The sequence below is a fragment of the Cervus elaphus genome, chromosome 28, assembly GCF_910594005.1.
Source record: "Cervus elaphus chromosome 28, mCerEla1.1, whole genome shotgun sequence".
Taxonomy (NCBI): domain Eukaryota; kingdom Metazoa; phylum Chordata; class Mammalia; order Artiodactyla; family Cervidae; genus Cervus; species Cervus elaphus.
This window is the reverse complement of record NC_057842.1, coordinates 15,704,832-15,727,103: the sequence shown is the minus strand read 5'-3', so window position 1 is coordinate 15,727,103 and position 22,272 is coordinate 15,704,832. Positions and strand designations below refer to the sequence as shown.

Sequence of the window (22,272 nt, the reverse complement as noted above, 5' to 3'; positions counted from 1 at the left end):
ATTAATAAGCTCTTTTTAAAAATCCCAAGTATCAAGAACTTCAGGTCTCTGGTAATTTGTGGAGCACCCCAGAGACATGTTTCCATTCCTGTGTCTTCTCTCCGCATTTAGCTATTGCCAGTTTCTAGTATACACAAGTACCCTCAGAGGGTTCTCTGTAGTGAACCATGAATGTTTCCGTGACCCAGGAATGTGAGCACAGAGGAGGGGTGAGTCCATAGTACCTCTGACCATGCTCAGCAACCCGAACATTAAGTCCGGCTGAAACTGCTTAGGACAAGCTGTGTTTCTTCCTTTTGGTGTCTGGATGTGCACAATAATTAGTTGGTAGATTGGGACTTGGGTGTTTGGGTCCAGGGGAATAGAGATAGACCCATAGCCTGCTTTTTCATTATTTTTCCTCCTCTGGGCTCTGCTGAGCTGGTGTGGAAATATTTCTGCTAAAAGCTTGAGAGGTACTCAATCCTTCTGCTTCCTATCTCCTGCCTTGTCTGTACTTCTGTCATTTAAAAAAACATAGCTAATTTTCGATGTTGTTTGTCCTTGTGTCATTCTGACACTTAGGCACCTGTGGTTTAGTAGACCTCCAGCTCCCAAGACCTCTTTGGCAGGTGGAGACATAGAGAGCTCGTGCAGAAGCATTACATCACACTGGAGCCTGGACCAGAGAGAAGGTCCTGGCCAGGAAGCCTCCATCCCTGCTGTGGGGGGTTCGGAGTTATCACCTCTGATTGTGCACGCCAAGGCCGTTGGTTCAGGCCCCACTCTGAGATCTGGAAAGGCCTGGCTTCCCTCCCTGACACAAAACTAGTATTTTTTTTTTTTATCCTGATCCTCATCCAGTCCCATTTGGCTCCCAGGCTCAACCCTGGACCCACACCCACAGGATGAGGGGAGTCCAGTTCTAGAGGAGTTTCATACAAGGAGAGACTCCTGGAAACACTCCATCCCCGGGGGCTTAAATAGGCATTTCCTTGGAGTTTCACAACCCTGGGAGGAGATACTGGGTCTGTGTCCACTTTACAGTTGAATACATTGCGCCTCAGATCATTGTGTGGTTTGCCCTGGGTCACTCTGCAGGTCAGCGGGTGAGCTGGGATTTGAACCCAGACTCCATGTCTTGGAGTTCAGGACTGTACAGGTGTTTCTGCTCCTTTGTTAAATTTATTTCAGGTTTTTTTTTTTTTTATGAATTTGTATATGGGACTGTTCTCTTCTCTCTCTGATGGTTCATATCCTGCTATCTTGCTGAATTCATTAGTTTTAATAGTCGTTACTTGGTGTAGTTTTTACAGTTTCATATAAATCCTGTCATAATCGAATAGTGACAGTGTGACTTCTTCTCTTCCAATGGGGTTGCCTTTTATTTCCTTTTCTTGCCTAGTTACTCTGGGTAGGACACTTCCACTACTATGTTGTACAAAATTGGGGAGAGTGGGCATCTTTGTACCATTCCTGATTTTTTGGAGAATCTTGCACCTCTTTACCATTGAGTTGGATATTAGCTGTGGGCTTCTCTTATATACCTTTTAGTATGTGCCATGTATAACCAAAGTATTGAGAGATTGTATCAAAATTGATATTACACTTTGTCAAAAGCTTTTTCTGCAATTATTGAGAAGAATACATGATTTTCTTTTTAATTTTGTTTATATTGTGTATCACATTGATTGATGTGCAGATAGTAAATCACCCTTGGTGACAGGATAAATTCCATTTGATCATAGGGCATGATTCTTTTAATGTATTCTTGAATTTGATTTACTAATGGTCTTTTGAGGATTTGTACATCCATGTACACCAGGGTCAGGGTTCTCTGGTGGTTCATATGGTAAAGAAAATGCCTGCAATGTGGGAGACCTGGGTTTGACCCCTGGGTCAGGAGGATCCCCTTGAGAATGGAATGGCTACCCAGCCCAGTATTCTTGCCTGGAAAATTCTGTGGACAGAGGACCTGGTGGGCTGCAGTCCATGTGTCACAAATAATTTGACATGACTGAGTGACTCACACTTACCAGGGTTCTTCTCGCCATTCTTAATATCTACATTTAAGATTGTTATCTCAGTGAAAAATTATAGTCAAAGGCAAAAATGTCAAAAGTCAAAGAGTTCTTAGAAGTAAATGACAATAAGGCATAAGAGATGAGAGCAAGGACTCCACATAATTTACTTTTCATAAGAATTTTAGGTCTTCAGAGGAATTCTCACTACACTGTATAGAAAATGCAAGGTTTAGTTTAAAATACAAAACCTTTTTAGGTGTTATGTTTCTATGATGACGCTGAAATTTTTATAATTTATGTATAAGATATTAAGGAATACTGTGTAGCTATTAAAATCATATTTTCAAAACCTTTAATGACATTGATAAGCACTAATATATAGTGGAAAAGTAGCTAGGAATAGAAGATGATCCCATATAGCTTTAGATGACAGTACAGACGTGTTGAATGATAGTTTTCGGATTGTACTTATTTATTTTTAGTTGAAGAATATCTGCTTTACAATGTTTGGTTGGTTTTGCTCATACATCAACACGAATCAGCCATAAGTATATTATCCACTCTTTGCGAGCCTCCCTCTCACTTCCCGCCATCCCACCCTCTAGGTCATCACAGCACCATGCTGGGCTCCCTATGTTATATAGCAACTTCCCACTAGTTTGTTTGATTACATATGGTAGTGGCTGTGTTTCAGTGCTCCTCTCTCAATTCATCCCACCCTCTCCTTCTCCAGCTGAGTTCACAAGTCCTTCCTCTACATCTGTGTATCTATTTCTGCCCTTCAAATGTTCACCAGTACCATATTTCAAGCTTCATGTGTATGCATTAATATACTATATTTGTTTTTCTCCTTCTGACTTACTTCACTCTATCACAGGTTCTAGGTTCCTCCACCTCAGTTAAGATGATTCGTATTTGTTCCTTTTCGTGGTGGAGTAATATTCCATTGTGTATGTGTTCCACAACTTCTTTACCCACTGTTCTATTGATGGACATTGGGTTGCTTCCATGCCCTTGCTATGTTGAATAGTGTTCAGTGGTCATTGGGGTACATGTGTCTTTTTAGAGTTATGGTTTTCTCAGGGTATATGGCCAGTAGGGGATTCTTGGGTCATATGATAGTTTTATTCCTAGTTTTTTTTAAAGAAACCTACGTTCTCTTCTCCATAGTGGCTGTATCCATTTACATGTCCACCGACAGTGCAAGAGGGTTCACTTTTTTCCATGTCCTGTCCAGCATTTATTATTTGTAGAATTGTTGATGATGGTCATTCTGACTGGTGTGAGGTGATGCCTTATGGAATTTTGATTTGCATTTCCTTAATAATGAGTGATGTGGAGCATCTTTTCTTGTGTTTGGTGGCCTTATTAATGTCTCCTTTGGAGAAAGTGTTCAAGTCTTCTTGAACATTTTTTAATTGGTCATTTTTTCCCCTGATATTAGGCTCTATGATCTACTTGTGTATTTTGCAGATAATCCTTTGTCAGTTGCTTCGTTTACAATTATTTTCTCCCATTCTGAGAGATGTCTTTTCATCTTGTTTATAGTTTTCTTTGCTGTTTAAATACTTGGAAGTTTCTCTAGATGCCATACTTATTTTTGTTTTTATTTCAGTCTCTCTAGGAGGTGGTCAAGGAGGTTCTTGCTGTGATAAATGTCAAAGAGTGTTCTGCCTATGTTTTCCTCTAAGAATTTTATAGTTTCTGGCCTTACATTTGGTCTTTAATCCATTTTAAATGTATTTTTGTGTATAGTGTTAAGAAGTGTTCTAATTTCATTCTTTTACATGCATTTGCCCGTTTTCCAGCCCCAGTTATTGAAGAGGCTCTCTTTTCTGTCCTTTCTCCATTGTACATTCTTGCTCCCCTGTCTAAGAAAAGGTGCCTATAGGAGTGTGGGTTTATCCCTCACTTTGTATCTTGGTCCATTGCTCTATGTTGCTGTTTTTGTGCCTGTACCTTAGTGTCTTGATGACTCTAGTTGGGTAGTATAGTCTGAAGTCAGAAGGGTTGATTCCTCCAGCTCTACATTTCTTTCCGAGATTGCTATGGCCATTCTGGGTCTTTTTTCCCCCCATAAAAATTGCAAAATTATTAGTACTAGTTCTTTTAAAAATGTCATTGATTGTTTGATAGGGATGAATTGAATCAGCAGATTGCTTTGGGTAGTATAGTCATTTTCACAATATTGATTTCTTCCAATTCAAGAACATGGTATGTCTTTCTGTTTGTTTCATCTTTGATATCTTTCATCATACAGCCCATCTTTCTGCATACACGTGTTTTTGTCTGTTTAGGTAGGTTTATTCCTAGCTATGTGATTCTTTTTGTTGCAGTGGGGAATGGCACTGTTTCCTTGGTTTCTCTTTCTGATTTTTCCTGTTGTACTATAGGAATGCAAAGGATTTCTGTGTATTAATTTTGTATACTGTGCTTTACTAAATTCACTGATTAGCTCTAGTAATATTCTGGTTCTATCTTTAGGGTTTTCTGTGAATAGAAACAGCTCATCTGCAATCAGTGAGAGATGTGCATCTTCTTTTTCAATAGGCTTTATTTTTATTTTTCTTCTCTGATTGCTATGCCTATGGGTTACAAAACTATATTGAATAATAGGAATGAGAGTGGGCACCATGGTCTTGATCCTGATCTTAGAGGAAATGCTTAAATTTTGACACCATTGAGAATAATGTTTACTGAGAGATTTTTCTATATGACTTTTATTATGTTTAGGTAGTTTTCTTCTACGCCCATTTACAAAGCATTTTTTAATTCATAAACTGGTGTTAAACTTTGTCAAAATCTTTTTCTGCATCTATCGAGATTATCATATGGTTTTTACCTTTCAATTTGTTAATATAGTGTATCACATTGATTGATTTGCAGATAGTGAAGAATCTTTGATTCTCTGGGATAAACCCCACTTGTACTTGGTGTACGATCCTTTTAATGAGTTATTATGGTTTTTTTTTTTGGTAGCATTTTCTTCAGGATTTTTGCATTTATGTTCATCAGTGATATGAGCCTGCAATTTTCTTCTTTGTGTGGCATTTCTGCTTCATTTTGGTTCATGGTGATGGCGGCCTCACAGAATGAGCTGGGGATGTTCCTCCCTTCATGTTTCTGGAAGCGTTTGATCAAGATAGGTATTGTCACACCTCCACCGGTTGAGAGCATTCATCTGTGAAGTCCTGGGCTTTTGTTTGTTGGAGACTTTTGCTCACAGATACTAGTGCTTGTGATTGATCTGTTCATAGTTAGAGCTTGTGATTAGTGTTAGTGCTTGTGATTGATTTATTCCTATTTTCTAGTTCTTCCTGGTTCAGACTCAGAAGATTGTAGTTTTCTAAACATTTGTCCATTTGTTCCATGTTGTCCATTTTATTGGCATATGGTTGTTTCTAATTGTCTTTTATGATCATTTCTACTTCCGCGTTGTCTGTTGTAACTTCTCCTTCTTCATTTCTAATTGATTTGAGTCTTCTATTTTTCGTGATGAGTCTGGCTAATGATTTCTCAATTTTGTTCATCTTCTCCAAGATTTTTCTTATTGTTTATTGATCTTTGCTAGTGTTTCCTTCATTTCTTTTTCACTTATTTCTGCTCTGATCTTTATAATTTGTTTCTTTTTGCTAACTTTGGAGCTTTTGTGGCTGTTTTTCTTCTTTTTCTAGGTTCTTTAGGTGTTAGATTAGGTTTATTTTTAATGTTCTTTTCTTCAGGTAGGCTTCTTGTATTGCTGTAAAATTCCCTCTTAGCATTGTTTTCAGTGCATCACATAGGTTTTGGGTTGTTATTTTTTCATTGACATTTGTTTTTAGGTATTTTTATATTTCCACTTTGATTTATTCAGTGACCTGTTTGATTTCTCCATGTGTTTGTGTTTTTTACAAATTTTTCCTATAAATGATTCCTAATCACATAGCATTGTGATCAGAAAAGATGTTTGCTAGGATTTCAATTTTCTTAAACTTACCAAGGTTTGATTTGTGATGCAGGAGGTGATCCATTCCAGAGAGTCTTTCATGTGCACTTGAGGAAGAAAAAAATTATTCTGCTGTTTCGGGATGCGGTATGCTAAAGATATCAATAAGGTCCATCTAGTCTAATGTGTGGTTTAAGGCCTATGTTTCTATATTAGTTTTCTGTGTGGATGATCTGTGCACTGAGGTGGACACCCCATACAAGTCTCGTGTTAAAATCCCCTAGTATTATTTTTTTACTGTCAATTTCCCCTTATGGTTGTTTGTATTTGTCTTACGTATTTAGGTGCTTCTATGTTGGATGCATGTGTATTTATAATTGCAATATCTTCTTCCTTGATTGATCTCTTTATCATTTTGTAGTGTTCTTCCTTGTCTCTTGTAATCGTCTTTACTTAAAAGTCTATTTTCTCTGATATGAGAATTGCTACTCCAGCTTTCTTGTGATTTCCATTTGCATGGAATATCTTTTCCCAGGTGCTCACTTATAGTCTGTATGTGTCCCTAGGTCTGAAGTGGATGTATTATCAACCACATTTATATGGATCTTGTTTTTGTTTCCATTCAGCCTGTCTGTGTTTCGGTTGGAGCATTTAATCAATTTACATTTAAGGTAATTATTGATATGCATGAACTTATTATTATTTACTTTATTTTCCTGGTTGTTTTTTTCCCCCCCAGGTCTACTCATTCCCTTCTGTTTCCTGCCTAGAGAACGTCCTTTAACATTTGTTGTAAAGCTACTTTGCTGGTGCTGAATTTCTTAACTTTTGCTTATTTGTAAACCTACTGAGTTCTTCTTTGGACCTGAGTGAGAACTTAGCTGGCTAGAGTAATCTTGCTGGTAAGTTTTTCCCTTTCATAACTCTAAGTGTATCATGCCACACCCTTCTGCGCTGCAGCGTTTCTTCTGAAAGATCAGCTGTTAAACTTATGGGGATTGCCTTGTTATTTGTTGCTTTTCCCTTCGTGCTTTTAATATTTTCTCTGTTTAATTTTTCTTAGGTGATTGATATGTGTCTTGGCATGTTTCTCCTTTGGCTTGCCCTGTATTGGACACTCTGTGCTTCTGGGACCTGTGTGTCTTTCCTTCACCAAGATAGGGAAATTTTCAGTCATTCTTTATTCAAGTGAATTTTTATCTTTCTCTCTCTTTTCCTTGAGTCCTTATAATGCAAATGTTATTATGCTTGATATTATTCACCAAATGCATTAAAGTATCCTCAACTTTTTGGCTTTTTTTTTCTTTTGGTGCTCAAATTGGGTGATTTCCACTATGTATTTCAGCTTACTGATCTGTCCTTCTGAATCATATAATCTGTTGACTCATCTGCTGTATTTTTCAAGTCAGTTATTGTATTCTTCAATTATAATCAGCTCTATTTTATACTTATTGCCTCTTTGTGGAGGTTCTCACTCTGTTCTCCATTCTTCCCTGAGATGAGTAAATATCTTTTAGTTACTTATTTCATGAGTCCACTGGGTCTTGTTGTGGCACTGACTTTCTCTTGTTGCCTAGAGTGGGGGCTGCACTCTAGTTGTGGAGTTTGGGCTTCCCAGTGTTCTGTCTTCTCCTCCTGAGGAGCACAGGCTCTAGGGTCGTGAGTTCAATAGCTGTGACACGCAGGTTTAGTTGCCCCACAGCCTGGGTTCTTAGTTCCCAGACCAGGGGTTGAACACTTGTCCCCTACATTATCAGGAACATCTTAACCAATGAACCAGTAGATTATTTATCTCCATCGTGTTTAATTCTTTTTCTGAGGTCATGTCTTAGCTGTTCATTTGGAATATATTGTCTCCTCATTTGGCCGATCTTTTCTGTTTCTGTGCATTAATATTAGGTAGATGAACTGTGTCTTCATGTTGAACGAGTGGACCTATGTGCAGTGTCCCCTGTGTGGCTCAGACGAACAGTTACCCCAGGTCAGCAGGGACAGGAAATCCAGGGTGTCTCCTGTGTAGGCTGAGTGTGGTGTCCTGTGGATGTACCATCATTGCTTTGGGCATGCTGGTGGGTCTGGTTGGCCACCAGTGCAGCTGAACGTGAGCCCCACCTCAACAGTTGCAGATGTGCTTCTGGCTGGAGCCGACCTGGAGTAGGAGCCACCTTGAGGGGATGCAAGTCATGGCTGAGTCCACCCACTGTGTGTGGAAGGGAAGGAGGCTCTTGTGGAGGAATCCAGGCTCTTGGGGGGAAGCCATTTTAGAGGAGCGTTGTGGGCATGACTGGGTTGGATGTGTGTGTTCCACAGGGAACTCAGAGATATAGCAAGGCAAGCAGTGCTAGGAAGGTAAGTGGGGAATGTCAGAAATGTCTCCCGCCAGCACTGGGCCAGCTGGCTACAGGGAGGATTTTTCTAAATGTCATCAATATTGATTTCATCCCTAGAGGAAGTTGCAACAAATCCTTGCCCCTTTGGCACTTGTCCTAAAATTAGTCCATAATTCTCCTTCCCATATGACCCATGCACTTTTCAAGCTGCTGCCTCTGAGCTGACATTCAGCATCAGTACTTTGGAACAAGCCTACTATGCGATAGGGCCCACATGGGGTCTCATTGATAAGATGGCTCTGTTGACCTCACAAGGAATAAATCACAGTGATCTGTGAGATTGATCAAATTACCCAAATGGCATCCTGTTGTCTCACCGGTGCCTATCTTCTCAAAGCTGGGAGACCACCAGATTCCAGACCTCTGGCTACATGATAATCGCATCAGAGAATTTTCCATTGGTGGGGTATAAGAAGGACTCTGTTAGAAAGGGGGAATGCTGGTTCTCCTTAAGAGCCAGTCACCCTCCTTTTCCCTCTAATAAATTTCCTTTTCTTGCCTGACTGCCCAGCTTACTCTCTTTTTCTCTGCACTCACCTTACATTCTGGTGCCGAAACCTGGGAAGGAAAATCCATGGCCACTGGGTGGGCTCCTCTCAAGAGCCCACCTCCGGTGGTCCCCTCCCTTGGACCTTTCCGAGAAACCAAGACCATCTCTGGGACAGGATTCTTCACTTGCCTTGCTGGACTGACATCCACAGACCGGCCCACTTTTCATCCATCGGTTACAAGGGTGAGTGAAACCCCATTCTCTCGGATCCCTTCTCTCTCCTACTGGGTGGGAGGTTCCCACGGCCTTTGGGTCCTCGGCCTTGCACCCCCGTCTGACTTTGAAATACGGGACGCCCATTTCAAAGCAGACTGTTATTACTCTTTGAGCAGGTCCTGAGAATGGGGACACCTTTTCTCTCGGACCTTTCTCCTCACTTTCTCTCGCCCTCGTCTAACCTGCGTACTCAGCTGTGATGTGAAATTCTCAATCCCAGCCCTCAAAACCTACTCCTCTAGGATGCCTTCTCCGTAACCTAAAAGCTTTGGCCTTCCAAGGAGAGATAAGACCAAAAAGACTTATTTACTATTCAACACTGTCTGGCTGCAATACAGACTTGACAACAGGTCCCAATGGCAAGAAAATGGAACTCTCGATTATGATACTATACCAGACTTCGATAACTTCTGCCACTGCAATGGCAAGTGGTTAGAAATCCCTCATGTTCAGGCTTTCTCTGCTCTTCACTCTCGATCCTCTCTCTGTGAATCCATTCTGGGCCACATCCTCCTAATATACTGTCTCCCAATCCCTGTTCAGACTTTTTCTTCTTCTTCCTTCTACTCTTCTGACCACAGCCCACCACTATCACTCCCAATCCTGTTGTAGCAGCCCCAGATCCAGTTCCACGACCTCCACCTTACGTCCCCACCTCCCTCTCTCCTTCTCAGGCGCAGGCCACTGCAGCTCCCAACCCCCTCCCCAGCCTGTGCCTGGGAAAAGCTCTGATACCTCAGCCCCACCCTCTACCCAAGGGTCCCAAGGCTTTAGTCTGACCTCCATAGATCCCCTCCCTGTACCCTGTCCCAAGCACCTTTAAAACAGGAAACTTCACTGCAGGACCCAGCTCCTTTCTCTGCTCCACTCCCTTTAGGGGAAGTAGCTGGTGCAGAAGGCATTGTTTGGGTTCGTGTCCCATTCTCCCTCTCTGATCTATCTCAGATTGAAAAGCGTCTTGGCTGCTTCTCCTCAGACCCTGATAATTATCTAAAAGAATTCAAGTATCTTACCCAGTCTTACAGCTTAACCTGGCATGATATTTACACCATCCTTTCCCCCACTCTTCTCCCAGAAGAGAAGGAAAGAGTATGCCAAGCATCTCAGGCTCATGCTGATGAGATATACAGGACAGACGACCCTAAGCACGTACGGGCAACAGCTGTCCCCCGAGAAGATCCCAACTGGGATTACCATGTGGGGAGACCTGGACGAGTAGCCCGTAATCACGTGGTTGCTTGCTTCATTGTGGGCCTTCAAAAGGCAGGGCATAACGCTGTCAACTTTGATAAGCTCTTGGAAATAACTCAAGGGATAGTTGAAAACCCAGCACAATTTCTAGCCAGGTTAATGGAAGTGCTACAAAAATATACAAAATTAAACCCCACTTCAGCAGAGGGCACCATTGTCCTTAATACACATTTTATCTGCCAGTCACCCCTAGATATCTGAAAGAAACTAAAAAAGGCAGAAGGCCCTCAGAAACACCTCAATGAGACCTTTTAAATTTAGCCTTTAAGATTTTCATTAACTAGGAAGGACAGGCAAAGCTAGAGAAGGCCCAATGAGATCAGGCCAAATGCCACCTTTTAGCCACTGCCTTACATGGCTCCAAGCCTCCATCAACCAACAAAGAAAGGAAGCAAACTGGGCCCTGCTTCAAAGGTGGCAAAGAAGGCCCGCTCAGGCCTAAAGCCAAGGCCCCCTCCAGGTCCATGTCCCAGCTGTGGCATAAAGGGACATTGGGTCCCTCTAGGGATCCAGACATCCCCTCCTGGTCCTGAGCAGGAGTCCTCTGACCCAGCTCTGCCCAGCCTCCTCGGACTCGCCACCAAAAATGAAGGTGCCCAGGACCCCAGGCCCCGACTCTCATCACCTCTGTGGAGCCCAGGGTAACTCTTACAGTGGCACGTGTCGACTAAAAAAAGATGTACAACTTGAGAGTTGCGAGTTAAGTTTTATTTGGGGTAAAATGAGGACTGCAGCCCAGGAGGCAGCATCTCAGATAGCTCCGAGAAACTGCTCTCAAGCAGCAGTGGGGGAAAGACAATATATAAGGTTTTGGGGAAGGGAGAGTTCAATACCATGAAGCACTCATTTTACAAAAGGCTTTTTGTTAGTCATGAGGATCTGATATCACCAGGAAGGGATTTAGTGTTTCTCTAGATATGAGGAGATGCAAGGATTGAGATCATAAAATCTGCCCCTGAAAACATCCAACTGTCTGAAGACCTGTCCCACCAGAGTCCCTGGAGCAGAGAGGGCCCCACTGCAGCCTGAGCTCCCTCAGGGGTGCTGCAGGTCACCGGCTATAGCAGCATGGGGTTCACTCTCTGTAGGCGCCTTTGCTGTTCAGTCATTGGCAATGCTCTTGGCACATGCCGGCTTGTAGTTGACACGGCCCCCTAGTGGTCATGAATCCGACCATACTTTGGCGGGCATTTCATGACCATTTTGTTCCGCGTTGCTGGGAAGGCTCATTCCCAGTTATGAAGAAGGTTTTTGTTGATAAGACACTCAATGTGCTATTACTGGACTAGGTCTTAATAGTCAAAGATCTCTGGACTCCTGTCTTCTAGCTATGGTCCAGGAAAGTATTCCCTCTCATTGCATCTTTTCAAACCTAGAGGCACACTACTACAATCATTGATCATATATCAAGCTATACATTTGATCAACTGCTTCAAGTCTTGTCATCATTTTCGTTGGAGGTTCATACACTTGGTAATACATGAAATGATAATCTTGTGAAACAAGCAAATTACAAATGGTATAGTTAATAACACTAATGGAGTTAAAAGTAAATATTTTAGCCATGAGCGTCTCACACCAGTATTCTTAAAAGATTGTGAAGATTAGGGAATGGGTCACTTAAAGCAGAAATCTGATTTTTCATGTGGCTCAAATGTGTTACATTAAAGGATTTGCCAGGTATGAAAATATAGCATTCAGTTTGCATTACAGCACAGATATCTCCCTGAGATGCTTTAAGGTGTCAAGGGCCTTGCCGTTGTACTGTAGCATTGCCTCTCTCATCATAGAGATCTCAGAATGCAATAGGCTAATAGCCTGGTTACTCTCACTTAAAGCTTATGAAAGATGTTAAGGCTTAGATATGGTCAATGACATCCTCTAACCCCATTGAAGGCACACACACACACACACACACACACACACACACACACACACACACACACACACACACACACACACACACACACACACACACAAGTTACAAAATGGTCATACCAGTACAGTACAGATCTTTGACTCATTGGGATCATACCAATGGTAGATTGGTTAGGGTTACCTCTATTTCGTTAACATGTATGACCTAAAATTCATGGGAATCCCAGGCTACACCTTAGTATCCATCCCTGTAGATGTGAAGGCCATAAATTAGTGCCACAAATCCACTGAGTTCCATACCCAATCACTCTCTAAGGGTAATAAGAGACATAGTTCATAAAGCACCCGGCCTTGTCTCTTAATTACCAGGTTGATCATTTTTAGTATGATTTGACTGCAAGGAGCTCCAACCAGTCCCTCCTAAAGGAGATCAGTCCTGGTTGTTCACTGGAAGGACTGATGCTGAAGCTGAAACTCCAGTACTTTGGCCACCTCATGTGAAGAGTTGACTCATTGGAAAAGACCCTGATGCTGGGAGGGATTGGGGGCAGGAGAGATGGCAGGATGGCATCACCGACTCGATGGACATGAGTTTGAGTAAACTCTGGGAGTTGGTGATGGACAGGGAGGCCTAGTGTGCTGCGATTCATGGGGTTGCAAAGAGTCGGACACGACTGAGTGGCTGAACGGAACTGAACTGAACCCTTCCCAACATAGAGGAGCTTTTAAACTTAAATGACTATAGCCTGGTGTTAGCCATGTAGATCCACCCTGTAATTGTGGGAATTTTCCCTTTCATAGATAGGTTAATTATTTAAATTGAGACTTGGCTCATCACTCCGATTGAGTTAAAATGACCCTAAGAGAAAACTTATATCTATTGCCAGCATCCCCAGAGCAGGTATTATTAATTGGCCAGGTGAAAGAATTCCATTTGTAATATCATGAAGATAAAACAGGACTGAACTCTCATCTAAAATAAATTTCCTAGTGGGTATCCTTAGAGAACAGAAATCCACCAAGGAAACCCAGAAGTACCAGACATAGGGAATTGGCCACAGTCAAACAATTGGATTGAGTTTTAAACCAGCATAGAATTGTGTCCATGATAGAAAAGACTTGGCTGATAGGCATAGGTCCAGGGAATCAAGAAAACACACAAATGATCATGAAAGGCAGGTCAGCATCTGGGCCGGCTGCCTTCTGACGCCAGCTTCTTCTCGTCCTCGTGCAGTGTAGTGTCCTCTGTGTGCGCGTTGTTTTAAGGTGAGTTTGAGGTCGGCAGGCCTCCCTATAGACCAGTCCAGCTTAGGGGCCTTTGGAAGTGGGAGCTAACCCAAGAGTCGTTTTCCCTTCGGTTTCACTGGGCATGAGCTAGTAAGAGTACCTGATGGAGAGGTCCATCCATCCAGGTTAGAAAGTTCCTTAAATTATGTCTTCTTTCAGTCTTGATTGCAGGTCATGCGTTGAGGCATCTGATCTTCATCCAAAGACACATTACTGAAATAAGCCTCAGAAACAACCCTAGAGTGTCTTTTAATAATGCAATTAAATTTTACATTAATATACCCTAACAACAAAGGACTATCCAGGAAATGAGTCTTAGTAGATACAGACCTCCATTAACAAACTAGGATTTAACATTCATTGAAACATCTTTTTCTCCCTAAAATCACCACCATTTTTACTAAATATAATCAAATTAAGACTTTTTTGTACTATAGGTCTGGTCGCAATAAACTGCCTGATGATTTATACAACCATAATTGATCATAGACTTTTTTGCTTTGCTGAGACTATAAAAGTCTCAGACTGAACTTTTAAAATAAAACCTTTCAGGGCTAGGAAAGTCATGCCAAATGTTTATCACAGATTTTCCCTAACAGATCTAAGTGAAATCCTCCCTTCTTAAGGTCTCAGATTCCTTCAAGTTCCTTCAGATTTCTGTACCTGTTAGTGAAATAACATTCCTAACTTATCTGATAAAATTACTGGAAAGTAAGAGTTTCCAATCTCTGGAAGTTCAGACAGAGAGAAAAGATAAATGTTTCAATTTGTTTATAAAATATAATCTTAATAAATTACCATCATAATTAGTTTGAGGGGAAGTTTTTTCTTAAACACGGAAAACTAGAAACCATAAAAGTGATAAGCTTATTCACCAGTTCATTCAGTCCTTTTGTTAACCTTTGTGAAGTCAGCAGATTTTTCATTAGAATCTTTCCCCAGTTTAGAAACTGGTATTTATCCAAAAGTCCTTTTTATAAATCTTGAAGAGGAAGCATGTTTGTGAAATTTGGTTAGCGCTATGACAATATTTTGAGATAGTAACTGAATCATGCCTGAAAACATTTTACCCAAACACATCAAAATTTTAGGAACTCCATACAGTTTCTAGGGTATCTATATTAGTAACATATTACCATACAGTGGGCTTCCATGGTAGCTCAGACCGTAAAGTGTCTGCCTACAATGCGGGAGACATTGGTTCGATCCATGGATCAGGAAGATACATACAATATAAACTGGAGACTTATTACTCACTTGACAGTACTTCCCATGTAATTCTGTATACAAAACAAATGTAATTAGGGTAATATCTCTCTCTGGGATGTTTCAGGGGCCCTCTGAAGCATCCCAAAGTTAGGCTAGAAATCCTCTTCATTAGAATGATTTAAGAAGCTTTGTCAACACATATCAAAAAGGTTTAGAACAACTCAGTCAGATAGGCCTATAGATCATTGTGAAACAATAGTGTTCAGCTAGTATCCTGGTCTCCAGGTCTCCACATCAGAGAGGAGTCCCTGGCCAGATAACTTGTTGCCAAGATGTTCTGCTGCTGCCCGTGCCCAGAGGCCGGGGCCTCAGGAGGGCTCACAGGCAGAGTGTGTGGGATCGCTGGCGACACTGGCTCAGGGCCCCCCGAGGAGGCCTCTGGCGCTTTGCCCGATGGAACAGGAAGGTAACACGGGAGCCCCAGGCCGGGCCCGGCCACCTCTCCCATCCCACCCGGGCAACCCCGAGTCCTTTCCCTGTGAATGGGGACGGGGGTTTCTCGGGGTGTGTCTGCCTCAAGCAAGCCCAGACGGATGTGCGTCAGAAGCCTGTGGACCAGTGGCGTCCCCACCCCAGGGGAGAGCAGGCTGGGCGGGATGGGGAGAGCCCAGACAGTGTCGCTGCCCAGGCTGGCCTCACGCCCTCAGGGGGTCTTGTTCCTCCCGGGTGTTATCTGACCAGACACTCGTCTCTGCTCGTTCTGGTAGCAGAAGGTTGAGCGGGCAGAAGCAGCAGCCATGCTGGCCAGGCCCAGCTCGGAAAACTCCAAGCAGGCCTGGCTGACGGTCACTGTCATTGCAGAGCTTCCCACCGGATGTGGCCGATGAGGGGGACAGTCCGTCCACCTCCCCGAGGGAGGGGTCGGAGCCCCACCCGCCTGCCCGTGAGGCCCAGTGCAGGGTCCAGGTGAGCGTGCCCATGGAGGGGTCAGCCCAAGGGGGAGTGAAGAGCAAGAGGGGAAGGCCTCCCCAGAAACCACCCAGGACACACCCTGGGGCCCAGTCTCGGGCTGCTACCAGGGCTCAGCACACCCAACTCCGACCCAGAGTCCCGAGCACCCCTCCCTCTGAGGCAGCACGAGGACCTGGAGCCCAGCGCGGCAGAGCACAGAGGTGAGGAGCCCGGGGCTGGGAATCTGAGTGTGTGGGGAGGGCGCTGAGCTTCACAGGGAGGAGTCCCCCAGAGCTGGGGCTGGGCCTGGAGCAACGGCTGGCCTCAGACCACCCATCTTGTAGACTGCACAGAAGACTCCTGTGCTGGGTATTCTTTGGGAATCTCAGGGAAACTTTAGTGCCCGGTTAGGCACATAGCAAGGCTGGCCTGTGGGCAAACTTTTCTTCTCTCCCAGCTCTAGCTCTGACCTTCAAATACAACCAGGCTCCACTTCCAAGACCTGTCCCCACAGAGGTGGTTGCACACACATGTGCAGGACCCAGGGATCCACTGAGGGGAGATCTAGATCTGAGCCTTTCCCCAAAGACACCGGGCCAGCTGGATACTGGCCAGCACACTGGGCAGATCGGACCTCTGTGCCTGCATGACCCCCAGCCCCAGGCACCGATGTCCCACCCCCTCAGCCTGAATGTCCACCTCCACCTGCACCTGCACCTGCTCGGGCTTTGGCAGGAGAACCCGAGTCAGGGCATGAGTTACCACCTCTGCAGGGAGAGCCTGCCCTGGCTCCTGGTCAACACCCAGATGCCCACGATGACTGACCTACTCCTGCAGGGAGAACGGGTCCCTCTTCTGGACAGAGACCCAGAGCCCTTTCTGGAAACACCTCGTCCAGGGGTGCGGTTGGCTCTGCAGCCTCCATCCCTGTCTGCTCCCTGTGGACGCCATTAACTTTCTCCCCACCCAGGGGAGATTCAGTTCACTTCACCTGAGATACTGGTCATCTGGTTTGTGTTTGGCTTTCTTGTGATTTTTTTTTTCTTTTTTTGTCGCTTTATGTATTTTTTTCTGTTTAGTTTTTGTTAATAAATTGTACCTTAATTGATGCAATTACGGATGAAGGCCTTCACAATGCTGTGTAACCATCACCACCGTCTACATTCAGACCCTCTCATTCTATCCCCCCACTTCCCAGCAAAGCCTGGATTCATGTCAAGCACTCCCCATTCCTCCCTCCCTCACCCCCGGCCCCTGACAACATTTAGTCGTCTTCTTTCTCCAATTCTTCCCATCCTTTGGGTGTCCCCAATCAATGCCAATCACTGAAATGATAGAAAACTGGATTTTTTTCGGACTGAATGTGAAAGTTACAGTCATTCAGTCTTGTTAGACTCTGCAACACCTCGGATTTTATAGTCCATGGAATTCTATAGGCCATAATACTGGAGTGGGTAGGTTTTCCCTTCTCCAGTGAATTTTTCTGACTCCCTACATATTGTAAGACCAGACTTGAGAATTCTTGTTTTTATTTCTTTTGTAGTAGCACCTCCCTGAAAGAAGGGTCGGAGCACCACCCCGCTGCCCAGGAGGCCCAGTGCAGGCTCCAGGTGAGCGTGCCCATGGAGGGTTCTGCGCAACTGGGAATGAAGAGGAAGCGGAGAAGTCGTGCTGCCTAGACACCATGCAGGACAGACCTCAGGGACCAGTCTCAAGATGTCACGGGGCTCAGCACACCCGGCTCTGACCCAGAGCCCCGAGAACTACTGCGTCGGACCTGGAGCGCAGCAGGGCAGAGCACAGAGGTGAGGAGGCTGGGGCTGGGAATGTGAGTGTGGGGAGGGGTGCTGAGCCATACAGGGAGGAGTCCCCCAGAGCTGGGGCTGGGCCTGGAGCAAAGGCTGGCCTCAGACCACACACTTGGTGGACTGCAGTCAGAGGCGACATCCTATTATGACTTCCTGGACTGGGAACTGTCTTGAAAGTTCAGGGAAGAATTGTGTCTCCAGAGAGTCACAGGGCAAGGCTGGCCATGGGTAATCTTTTCTTCTCTCACAGCTCTAGTACCTGCCCCCAAGTTCAACCAGGCTCTGCTTTGAAGACCTGTTCATACAGAGCTGGTTGCTACACGTGCAGGACCCAGGGATCCACTGAGGGGAGATCAAGACCTGAGACATGCCTTCCCAAAGACACTGGGCCAGCTGGGCATTGGCCAGCACACGGGGAAGATCAGATCTCCGTGCCCGCAAGACCTCAGCCCCAGGCACGAATGCTCCAGTCTTCCAGGGAGAAGCTGCAGCTCCACCTACATGTGCAGTTACACCTGCCCCTGCTCGGGCTTTGGCAGGAGGACTGAGTCAGGGGAGTCACCACCTCTGCAGGGAGAGCCTGCCCGGGCTCCTGCCCAAGACCCAGACGCCCACGATGACTGACCCACCCCTGCAGGGAGAACAGGCCCCTGCTCTGGACAGAGACCCACAGCCCTTTCCATTTCTGGAAACACAGTGTCCAGTGGAGGGGTTGGTTCTGCAGCCTCCATCCCTGTCTGCTCCCCGTGGATGCCATCAACTCTCTCTCGAGCCAGTGGAGACTCAGTTCCCTTTCCCGAACTGCTTTTCATTTGGTTTCTCAGTATTTTCTTGATTTATATTCTGTTCTTCACAGATTTGTGTATTTTTCCCCTTTAAGTGTCAATCAATAAAATTGGCGTTCAGTGGTACATTTCCGGAGCATTAAGGACCTTCACAATGCTGTGCGGCCGGCCCCACTCTCTAGCTTGGGACCCTTTCATTCTCCCGAACCCCACCCCCCGCCCCCAGCAAATCCTGTATTCACCTCAAGCACTCCCTGTTCCTCCCTTGCCCCCGACAACCTTTACTCCTCTTATATCTGAGTGTCTTCCCATATCCTGGATGTCTCCAGTCCGTGCCGATGAACAAAATCATAGAAAAGGTGGTTTTATTAGACTCTGCACATATTTTAAGAGTAGACTTGGGAATTCTCATTTTTTGTTTCCTTTCAGGCAGCCTTTGTGTATCAGAAAGGGCAGTGCAGGTGATTTCAAGATGTCATCTGCAAAATGAGACCCTTTTGGCAAATAATCTCCAGGTAGGCATTACTGTTGCATGACGTCTCAGCCAGAAGGGAAATGACGAGCTCTTCCTCAGGCACAAAGTCACAAAAAGAAGCCAGGAAAGAAAGCGGGCAAAATGAGCACGCCAACAACCTGGAAGCGCTGTCTCAACCCCATGAGACAAGGCTAGAGAGAGACCCAACATCCTTGTGGCCCAAACACTCTTGAAAATCAGTGTGCAGTAAAGAAGAGAAGGAAGCGGTGAAGTTGCAAGGAGAGGCAATGCCCATGGCCAGTGTAGCCTAGACCTACACGTTAGACCTGAGGGCTCTAGCCTAGGAGACCTGGGCGAGAAGTTGCCAGGGGAGGCAGTGCATATGGCCTGCCCGCTCAGATGAGGACACGCGCCAGTGAAAACCGTTTGGAGACCGCAGTGACGGTCATGTCTGGGCTGGTGACAGCCTGCCCTGGGCAGCCCACGAGGCCGCAGAGTCCCCAGCATGTCCCCCAAAGAGCGCTCTGTGCAGGCCCCTCAAGGGGCCTCAGGTGCATCTCTTTAGGAGCAGTGGCGGATTTGGTCCGTGTCTGGGCTGGTGACAGCCTGCCCTGGGCAGCCCACGAGGCCGCAGTGTCCCCAGCATGTCCACCAAAGGGCGCTCTGTGCAGGCCCCTCAAGGGGCCTCAGGTGCATCGCTTTAGGAGCAGTGGCGGATTTCAGATCGGCTCTCGCTTCACTTGCGGGGCAATGGTTCCTGTCACTGTAAACGCCCACCCTGGGTGACCCAAAGGCAACATCCCACAGGCGCCTGAGAGACTAAATCCTCTTAGCTGCACACACAGCCCGCTCCTCACTGGGATGCCTGTGGCCTGTGGCTCCCGAGGGGAGAGCAGCATTCTTCCCACCCTGTGGTCACTGCTGGGAGTGCAGGCTGCCCCTCACTCACCCTTCACAGTGTCCCTGTTGGCAGAACTGGGTGAATCTACTAAAGGGCAGAAATTCAAACTGAAATGCAACCAAACTTCCCACAAGGTCTCCAAAAGAGTTCAGGAGTGATGAATTGAAAACCAGAGGGGATGACGTGAATGTGGATGGAAACTTGACACCTTACACCAAATTCACTTCAAATTTTTCTGAGACATATTTTCCATGCCAAACGTCTCACAAAGCCAGGATAAAATCACGCAGAGCCTAGACATGACCTTTGAGTCTTCACACACAATACAGAAAGGCAATGCACAAAAAGGCAATACGGTGGACTGTGTAAAATCTAAGGTTTCTGCTCTGGTAAAGACCTTAAGAACAAAAGCAGAGGACACACCACTCACTGGCACACAAATACTTGCAAACACACAGCTGATAAAGGATTTGTCTCCAAAGAGACAACACAAACAAGGGTATTAAAACTAGGGAAAGGTCTGAAGGGACAGCAGGCCAAGGAAGGCACACGGAGAGCACACCGAATGATGCCCAGCACTGAGGGCCTGAGAAACACGGTCTAGCTGCAATCCCTGAGCCCCGTGTGACCCCGACCAGGCCTGTCCTACCTGGTGGCTCAGAGAGATGGAAGGGAGGAAAATCGTTTGCATTTCCTACACTCACAGCAAACTCTTAGAATGACAAGGCAAGTATCAACCCCACTGACAATGACATACACCAAAAGGAAATACCCAGGAGTCCATCTAACCCAGGAGGGAAGGACCTGTTCTCAGAAAACTGCAAGAGATGGATGAAAGAAGGTGAAGTCCACACGATCCGATGGAAAATAAGCTGAGCTCATGAATTCCTATTGGTAAGGATTCCTATTGGTAAAATGATGTCACACCCCCAAAGGCAATCCAGAGGGTCCAGTCCATGTTATTCCTCTCAAAAGGCCAAGGGATATTTTGGGGGCACTAAACCAAGGAATTCCAAAATGGGTATGGAAACACAAAGGAGCCTAAATCGTCTGTACAGTCAAAGGAAAGAAGGCCTGATATGGGCCTACCAGGCTGCCTGATAGCCAACTAGACTGCAACACTAGGATCATCTGGACAGTATGGTGTTGGTCACACAAACATACATGCAGATCCAGATCCATACAATAGAGCTGAGAGTCCAAGAGATAAACCCTAGCTTCTATGGTCAATTCATCTACTACAAAGGAGAGGAGAAGATGCAAATAGGAATACAAAAGACTCTTCAAGAAAGGGCCATGGCAAAGCTGGATGGCTACATCTGAAGAATCACCTTGGCTTTTGTTCTCATAGCACCTCAAAATCGGTGAAACACGTCAACCCAAAGCCTGAAGTTATGAGTGAAAGTGAAAGTCACTTGGTGTCTCCAACTCTCTGCAACCCCATGGACTATACAGGCCATTGGATTCTCCAGGCCAGAATACTGGAGTGGGTAGCCTTTCCCTTCTCCAGGAGATCTTCCCAACCTGGGAATTGAACCCAGGTCTCCCACATTGTAGGTGGATTCTTTACAGGATGAGCCACAAGGGAAGTTTGAAACTCCTTGAAATAAGCATGTGCCGTAGGCTCCATCACATCAGGGCTCCTTAACATTTGGTGTGGGAAGCAAAAATGGGTCTCTTCGAGTAAGGGAAACAGGAAACCAAAGAACACCGGGGGCTTCCATCCAACTGAACAGCTTTGCAACGGAAAAGCTAAGCATTCACAAATCAAAAAGGTGGAAAACTGAACATGAGAGACTATTTGCAAGTGTTGTCTCTGATGAAGGGTTCGTATGAAAAACAGACTAAGAACTCACACCACTCGGTGAACCAGAAACAATAGCACCACACCTATCCCTTCCCCTCACAGCAACTCCAATCCCAATCCTTTATCTCACTGAAAGCTAAACCCTAAAACCTAATGCTAGGCTAACAATAGACATGCAATATATATTCATAGGCATGCATCCACAGGAGAGACAGTCAGGGAGGGAAAAATTGATAGCCTGAATTTAGAAAGGTTAAGAAAGAGACCCATCTACAGAGAGACTGAACAACAGAGAGAGGAAATGAGAAGATTTCCCAGAATTTGCATGAATCAGTCTTGAGGTTTCAACCAGTGACAGGGCTCATTCACTTGCAAGGGGGGAAATGACCCAAGGTGACAAGAGGAAAAGAGAGAATGCTGGGAGCCATTGGAGGGGCAGCCTCGCCTTCCCCTAGAGGCTGAGATGGGAAACTTAAGCCAGAATCTCAATGGAAAAGGAGGACCAACGAAGGTTGTTGTAGATCAGAGGGGGCAATGTCTGAATCTTACCTTCAGACCTCCCACTTGGTGGGGGGCTGGGGGGATCTTGAAATAGTTAGGAAGGTGAGAGGACTGCCTTTTCCTAGGTCCCAAAGCCCATCAAGGCCTGTTTCTGCCTCATTCTGTGCTAGGTGAGCCCTGTATTGAATCCTTCCTCTGTGAAGAGTCAGTGCATGAACTCCATGTGATACCAGCCCCAGGTGGAAAGGCATGGGGGTCTCGGAGGCTAACAGATCTGGGCAGGAGATGGGAGAATGACCCCCGCTGAGCAGAGGGAGAGACTGGGGAAACCCTAA

The 22,272-nt window shown here is 45.3% G+C and overlaps 1 protein-coding gene across 1 annotated transcript in view; it reads left to right on the top strand.

The window, feature by feature from the left end:
* The first annotated feature begins 7,938 nt into the window (after window positions 1-7,938).
* LOC122685227 overlaps window positions 7,939-22,272 on the top strand; it is a 35,564-nt gene continuing 21,230 nt past the window's right edge. Inside the window, exon 1 of the mRNA XM_043889815.1 lies at window positions 7,939-9,051. Coding sequence (XP_043745750.1) covers window positions 8,893-9,051 — 159 coding nt within the window. The 5' untranslated portion in view covers window positions 7,939-8,892. The remainder of the gene's footprint in view (window positions 9,052-22,272) is intronic.